This window comes from Procambarus clarkii, chromosome 60 (assembly GCF_040958095.1).
Source record: "Procambarus clarkii isolate CNS0578487 chromosome 60, FALCON_Pclarkii_2.0, whole genome shotgun sequence".
NCBI lineage: Eukaryota > Metazoa > Arthropoda > Malacostraca > Decapoda > Cambaridae > Procambarus > Procambarus clarkii.
This window is the reverse complement of record NC_091209.1, coordinates 23,575,402-23,583,784: the sequence shown is the minus strand read 5'-3', so window position 1 is coordinate 23,583,784 and position 8,383 is coordinate 23,575,402. Positions and strand designations below refer to the sequence as shown.

The following is an 8,383-nucleotide window of genomic DNA, read 5'->3' as shown; positions in this document are numbered from 1 at the left end:
AATTACACACACACACACACACACACACACACACACACACACACACACACACACACACACACACACACACACACTCGGTGCTGTCTTGTTTCTGATATATGTAAATGATCTCCCGGAGGTTATAGATTCATTTCTTTCAATGTTTGCTGACGACGCCAAAATTATGAGAAGGATTAAGACAGAGGAGGACAGCTTGAGGCTTCAAGAAGACCTAGTCAAGCTGAAGGAATGGTCGAACAAAGGGTTGTTAGAGTTTAACGCAAGCATATGTAATGTAATGAAGATAGGTGTAGGGAGCAGGAGGCCAGGATACAAGGTATCATCTGGGAGCCGGTGGCTGAGCGGACAGAACACTGGGCGGGTGATCCTGTGGTGAGAAACAATGGGCAGAGATTCTTTCACCCTGATGCCCCTGTTACCTAGCAGTAAATAGGTACCTGGGAGTTAGTCAGCTGTCACGGGCTGCTTCCTGGAGGTGGAGGCCTGGTCGAGTACCGGGCCGCGGGGACACTAAGCCCCGAAATCATCTCAAGATAACCTCAAGATAACCTCAAGATAACCTCCTGGGTGAAGAAATTCTTCAAGAGTCAGAGAGAGAAAAAGACTTGGGGGTTGATATCACGCCAGACCTGTCTCCTGCAGCCCATATCAAGAGGATAACATCAGCGGCATATGCCAGGCTGGCCAACATACGAACGGCATTCAGAAACTTGTGTAAGGAATCACTCAAAACTTTGTATTCCACATATGTCAGACCAATCCTGGAGTATGCAGCCCATGGAGTCCATATCTAGTTAAGGGTAAGACTAAACTGGAAAAGGTTCAAAGGTTTGCCACCAGACTAGTACCCGAGCTGAGAGGTATGAGCTACGAGGAGAGACTACAGGAATTAAACCTCACTTCGCTGGAAGACAGAAGATTTGGGGGTGGACATGATCACCATATTCAAGATTATCAAGGAAATTGATAGAGTAGATAAAGACAGACTATTTAACACAAGGGGCACACGCACTAGGGGACACAGGTGGAAACTGAGTGCCCAAATGAGCCACAGAGATATTAGAAAAAACTTTTTTAATGTCAGAGTGGTGGACAAATGGAATGCATTAGGAAGTGATGTGGTGGAGGCTGACTCCATACACAGTTTCAAGTGTAGATATGATAGAGCCCAATAGGCTCAGGAACCTGTACCCTGTTAATTGACAGTTGAGAGCCGGGACCCAAGAGCCAGAGCTCAACCCCCGCAAGCACAATTAGATGAGGACAATTAGGTGAGTAAACACACACACACACACACACACACACACACACACACACACACACACACACACACACACACACACACGTACACACACACACACACACACGTGTACACACACACACACACACACACACACACACACACACACACACACACACACACACACACACACACACACGTACACACACACACACACACACACACACACACACACACACACACACACACACACACACACACACACACACACAACACACACTCACACGGTAGGGGGCCTGATAACTGAGTGGACAGCGCTCTGTACTCGGGTAACCCTAGGGTCCGCGTTCCATCCCTGGTGATGGCAGAAACAAAATGGGCAGTTTTTTCCACCCTGATGCCCCCTTGTTACCTAGCAGTAAATAGGTACCTGGAATTAGACAGTTATTACAGCTGCTTCCTGGGGGTGTGTGTGTGTGTGTTAAACAAAAACAAATTAGTAACACTTGACAGTTGAGAGGCGGGCCGAAAGAGCAGAGCTCAACCCCCGCAAGCAAAACGAGGTGAATACAATTAGGTGAATACACACACACGTGTCCACTTCCCATCCTCTACCCTCTTCCTGACCCCCACCCACTCCCTGACCCCTACACACCTACGAGCTCCCACCCACTCCCTGACCCCTACACACCTACAAGCTCCCACCCACTCCCCTACACACCTACGAGCTCCCACCCACTCCCTGACCCCTACACACCTACGAGCTCCCACCCACTCCCTGACCCCTACACACCTACAAGCTCCCACCCACTCCCTGACCCCTACACACCTACAAGCTCCCACCCACTCCCTGACCCCTACACACCTACGAGCTCCCACCCACTCCCTGACCCCTACACACCTACATGCTCCCACCCACTCCCTGACCCCTACACACCTACAAGCTCCCACCCACTCCCTGACCCCTACACACCAACAAGCTCCCACCCACTCCCTGACCCCTACACACCTACAAGCTCCCACCCACTCCCTGACCCCTACACACCAACAAGCTCCCACCCACTCCCTGACCCCTACACACCTACAAGCTCCCACCCACTCCCTGACCCCTACACACCTACAAGCTCCCACCCACTCCCTGAGCCCTACACACCTACAAGCTCCCACCCACTCCCTGACCCCTACACACCTACAAGCTCCCACCCACTCCCTGACCCCTACACACCTACAAGCTCCCACCCACTCCCTGACCCCTACACACCTACGAGCTCCCACCCACTCCCTGACCCCTACACACCTACGATCTCCCACCCACTCCCTGACCCCTACACACCTACAAGCTCCCACCCACTCCCTGACCCCTACACACCTACGAGCTCCCACCCACTCCCTGACCCCTACACACCTACGAGCTCCCACCCACTCCCTGACCCCTACACACCTACGAGCTCCCACCCACTCCCTGACCCCTACACACCTACAAGCTCCCACCCACTCCCTGACCCCTACACACCTACAAGCTCCCACACACTCCCTGACCCCTACACACCTACAAGCTCCCACCCACTCCCTGACCCCTACACACCTACAAGCTCCCACACACTCCCTGACCCCTACACACCTACAAGCTCCCACCCACTCCCTGACCCCTACACACCTACAAGCTCCCACCCACTCCCTGACCCCTACACACCTACAAGCTCCCACCCACTCCCTGACCCCTACACACCTACAAGCTCCCACCCACTCCCTGACCCCTACACACCTACGAGCTCCCACCAACTCCCTGACCCCTACACACCTACGATCTCCCACCCACTCCCTGACCCCTACACACCTACAAGCTCCCACCCACTCCCTGACCCCTACACACCTACGAGCTCCCACCCACTCCCTGACCCCTACACACCTACGAGCTCCCACCCACTCCCTGACCCCTACACACCTACAAGCTCCCACCCACTCCCTGACCCCTACACACCTACAAGCTCCCACCCACTCCCTGACCCCTACACACCTACGAGCTCCCACACACTCCCTGACCCCTACACACCTACAAGCTCCCACCCACTCCCTGACCCCTACACACCTACAAGCTCCCACACACTCCCTGACCCCTACACACCTACAAGCTCCCACACACTCCCTGACCCCTACACACCTACAAGCTCCCACCCACTCCCTGACCCCTACACACCTACAAGCTCCCACACACTCCCTGACCCCTACACACCTACGAGCTCCCACCCACTCACTGACCCCTACACACCTACAAGCTCCCACCCACTCCCTGACCCCTACACACCTACGAGCTCCCACCCACTCCCTGACCCCTACACACCTACAAGCTCCCACCCACTCCCTGACCCCTACACACTTACAAGCTCCCACACACTCCCTGACCCCTACACACCTACGAGCTCCCACCCACTCCCTGACCCCTACACACCTACAAGCTCCCACCCATTCCCTGACCCCTACACACCTACAAGCTCCCACCCACTCCCTGACCCCTACACACCTACAAGCTCCCACCCACTCCCTGACCCCTACACACCTACAAGCTCCCACCCACTCCCTGACCCCTACACACCTACAAGCTCCCACACACTCCCTGACCCCTACACACCTACGAGCTCCCACCCACTCCCTGACCCCTACACACCTACAAGCTCCCACACACTCCCTGACCCCTACACACCTACAAGCTCCCACACACTCCCTGACCCCTACACACCTACGAGCTCCCACACACTCCCTGACCCCTACACACCTACGAGCTCCCACACACTCCCTGACCCCTACACACCTACGAGCTCCCACACACTCCCTGACCCCTACACACCTACAAGCTCCCACCCACTCCCTGACCCCTACACACCTACAAGCTCTCACCCACTCCCTGACCCCTACACACCTACAAGCTCCCACCCACTCCCTGACCCCTACACACCTACAAGCTCCCACCCACTCCCTGACCCCTACACACCTACAAGCTCCCACCCACTCCCTGACCCCTACACACCTACAAGCTCCCACACACTCCCTCACACTGAAATCTCTGGGAATAGGATATCCAGGAAGAGTCTGAAAAATTGGTACACGAACTCTTACGTTATTGCCAACAAAGCTGAGGAAATTAAAGAAATAGTAAGTGAAAATGATCCAGATTTCATTGCAGAAGTGGAAACGAAAATACATGATATTATCTCTGATGCAATATTCCCACTGAGATTCCAAGTGATTAGGAAAGAAAGACAACAAAGGCAAGGGGGGTGGGGGAAGAGTTGCACTCCTAGTAAAACAGGAGTGGAAGTTCGAAGAACTTGAGTGTCAGAGTGAAATCTTATACACAGACTCCATCATTGGGACACTGACAGCAGATGGAAAAATAATTGTGGTCCTGGTAATTTACACCCCCCCCCCCCATTGTTATTCATTGTTTACAATGAATAACAACAGAACAAGGGGGCACGGATGGAAGCTTGAGACTTAGATGTGTCATAGAGATGTTAGAAAGTTTTCTTTTTACGTAAGGGTAGTGAGTAAATTCAATGATCTAAAAGGAGCAGATTGTAAAGGCTAATTCCATTCACAACTTTAAAAGCAGGTATGGTAGAGAAATAGGCCAGGAGTCATTGCATCAAACAACCAACAGCTACAAAAAGCGGGGTCCGAGAGCTAGAGCTCGATCCTAAAAGCACAAATAGGTGAATACAAACAGGTGAGTACACAGGAAAGAGGTGAGGTGAGGTACAATATCTTTAATAAGAAAAGGGGATATTATTAAGGTATTGCTGTACCAATGATCCTACTAAAATCTATAACTTTTTGATTGATCACTTAAAGAGCGACTTGAGTAGAATTATTGATACACTAATATCTTATTAATTATGCCCTTTTCTCATTAAAGACATTGTACCTCACCTCACCTCTTTCCTGCCTATATTGCCATCCCACTGAACTGTAGATCCATCCTTCTGAAGATGTATTATTAAATACGAAAGTGCTTAAGGAAATCCTTCCTTAATCCTTCCTTCGTGGTCTGACACAGTCACATTGTTCATCACGTGGTAATTTCTTCGTGATTTACAATATATATATATATATATATATATATATATATATATATATATATATATATATATATATATATATATATATATATATATATATATATATAGGGGGGTACCACCACTGGTGCAATTATAGGGACCCACAGCCTCAGAGAAGGGAACACAGAGCATTCAGGGAAAAACTTGCCATTTAACTCTGAATACGAAAGAGTGTTCGCTTCTCCTACCACCCCCTTTTTTTTTAATTATGGTGTACACTTTATTATGCAAGGTTATACAATTACATATCTGATTTTATACAAAAAATTAACATTAAGAGGACACAAGAAAAAGTTCGCTTCCTAGAGGCTGTAGATTTCCTCGAACACCTCCGACGCCGGGCAGGAACTGAGGATGCAGCGGGCATTCCCCCTCTGGATCGCGACACTGAGGCGCTGAAAGAGAAAACTTGTTGCTCTAGGGTCTCTTGTGGTGTCAATGAGCTTGGAACCAAGATCCTTAAGAAACCTTCTTGCACTCTCTCCCCATGGGCCTAGGGTCTCAGACCCTATTGGAACGAAGTTGTACCGTTGATCTAATTGCCTGTACTTGACTGACTTTTGTTTTTCTCTGTGTGTCGCTGCGGCTCCTGCTGTGCCGGCAGAGAGGGTGATGTATGTCGTTGCCAGGGTGGATACACAAGTATAGTCCCATGCTAACTGTCTGCCACCCTTCCACGGATGCAGTGTGATTCCGTCTGGTCGGCCGGCAAAGCTAACAGAGTCACGGTTCAGTAGATTGCGGGGCTCTCTCTCCGCTGGACACTGAGTGTTACGGACCCGAGTCCAGCATCCGAGCACGGAGCAGTGACGACAACGCCATCTGTGAGTCCGCTCCCGAAACCCCCTCCAAATGGACAGGGCCATCTAGTGAGGACGGGATATACCGGCCACAGGTGCTGGATTCCCGTCTTGATCAGCTCATAGCATAGCCGCTGCTGACGTCTGGTGAGGTGGCGCTTAGATAGCAACGCCATCTATGGAGTGGATAGGTGGACGTTTGTGTCTAAGCCTGTAAGTGAGGTGCCCTATAGTGTCCCTAGTACTAATGACGTGTCTGATTACAGAGTCGACCTGGGACTGCTGTATTGGACGATGGAGCAGTCTACCCAAGGCAGCTAAAGTCTCTCCACGAGTTTGCTCTGAAGAAGCTGTGAGTCATCCCCGGACGAACACTGTTGAGAGTGTTAGCCTGCCTGTGACGTGGCAGAGTCGAGGAATCGTCGTACCCGGGGCTGGCTGGTGGAAGAGACTAGCCACTGTGGTACTGAGAGAGGAGAGTGATCAGTGTGGAATCACACGAGGCTCCTGCCTAGGGCTCGCAACTTTAGTATCGGTCGTGGAGTGGCCTACACAGCGGACCTGATTGGAACCTGCCAGCTAAAGGCTGGATTGTGGTTGAAGGCCTCCACGACGGAGCTCCCAGTGGGACTGTGATTTGGCTGGCCTGTGGCCAGGGTAGATTCGCCGAGTGAATCAGAGGATTCATCGTGGGCCAAAGAAGAGAACCAGGGTTACTCATCGTGAGCACCGTGGAGCATCCTGTGTCTTCAGAGGAAGATGATTCTGTACATTGTGTATTTATACCCCCCTGTGTGACTGTTTATATATTTATTTATGGTGGTGGTGATTATATATATAAAGCAGAGCATTTGTATCCCTTCCCCTTTAATTTAACTTGCGTTACGGAACACACCCCTTGAAAGCCACTACTAACTTGGGGCCCGGATACCCAAACTGTAATAACATCAGAGAAGAACCCGGTTGCGACCCAATAGGGCCGTAACATAATTGGCATCCCCAGCGGGATCCGACCCCTTGTCAAGTATGTTTGACAGGGGTGGTGATGTAGCGTAATCCCCTGTAAATAATTCCCCCTGTGTGTAATTATTAGGACATTGTACGTCCTGTGCGGTGCTCGGTGTGATTCAGTGCAATATTGTAGTGCAGTGCTCGGCGTGATTTAGTGCAATATTGTAGTGTGCGGTGCCCGGTGTGATTACATGCAATATTGGCAAGTGCGGTGTTAGGTGCGATAAAGTGCAATATTGGCGTAGTACAGTGCGTTAAGTGCTAAAGTGAAAGCAGTGTGTTAAGTGCTAGTGCTCCATCTAAGTGACAGTGGCAGAAAAAGCGACCATCGACGATCTGGATGATGTTCAGGCCTTTCTGAACAAGGAGGACTGTCTTGCCAGATTAAAATATCTGGGAAAACCAGAACTTGTATTAGTAAGTGCCTATCTGGAGATAAAGATACGTGCCAGTGATTTCCGTGTGGAGATCTTGTCACCGATCTTGTTCACCGGCATGATCTTGTTCACCGGCATTTGAAGGCCGAGGAGAAACAGGAAAACGAGGCACAAAATACAAAAGAAAGTGAGGAAGTAGCTTCCGCTGAAAAGGAAGATAAGGGCAGTGACATTGACAGTGATGCAGGTGAGCTGAATATATGCTTTCTGTCAAACTGCATGCCTTGGAAATAAATCGTGAGATAGAATGGAAGAAATTAGAATTAGAACGAGAATTAAAGGATAAAGAAATGGAGATGAGGCGTTTAGAATTTGAGTGAGAAAGAGAAAGAGAAGAGCGAGAAAGAGAAGAGAAACGACAGAGAGAAGAGCAAGAAAGAGAAGAGAAACGACAGAGAGAAAAGCGAGAAAGAGAAAGAGAAGAAGGAGAAAGAGAAGAGAAACGAGAAAGAGAAGAGCGAGAGAGAGAAGAAAAAGAAAAAGAGAGACAACATGAGCTAGAAGTATTGCGATTAGGTGGTCGGAGGCAGACAACGGAAACAAGCAGTTTCGATCCGGTAAGGAACATTAAAATGGTCCCGAAGTTCAATGAGAAGGAAGTTTCGAAGTTTTTCGCGGCCTTCGAGAAAGTCGCAGCCTCTTTGGAGTGGCCAAAGGAGAATTGGGCCATCATGATACAGTCCGTCTTGACTGGGAAGGCCCAAATCGCCTGCTCCACGTTGTCCCTTGATGACTCCGGCGATTACGACAAGGTGAAGAAGGTAGTGCTCATGGCTTACC

The 8,383-nt window shown here is 50.2% G+C and overlaps 1 protein-coding gene across 1 annotated transcript in view; it reads left to right on the top strand.

Moving 5' to 3' along the window:
• The window catches only part of LOC138353923 (uncharacterized), a 13,890-nt gene extending 5,786 nt beyond the window's left edge, over positions 1-8,104 (top strand). Inside the window, exons 2-3 of the mRNA XM_069307349.1 lie at positions 7,635-7,790; positions 7,929-8,104. Of these exons, the coding sequence (XP_069163450.1) occupies positions 7,635-7,790; positions 7,929-8,104 (332 nt within the window). The remainder of the gene's footprint in view (positions 1-7,634; positions 7,791-7,928) is intronic.
• The last annotated feature ends 279 nt before the right edge of the window (positions 8,105-8,383 follow it).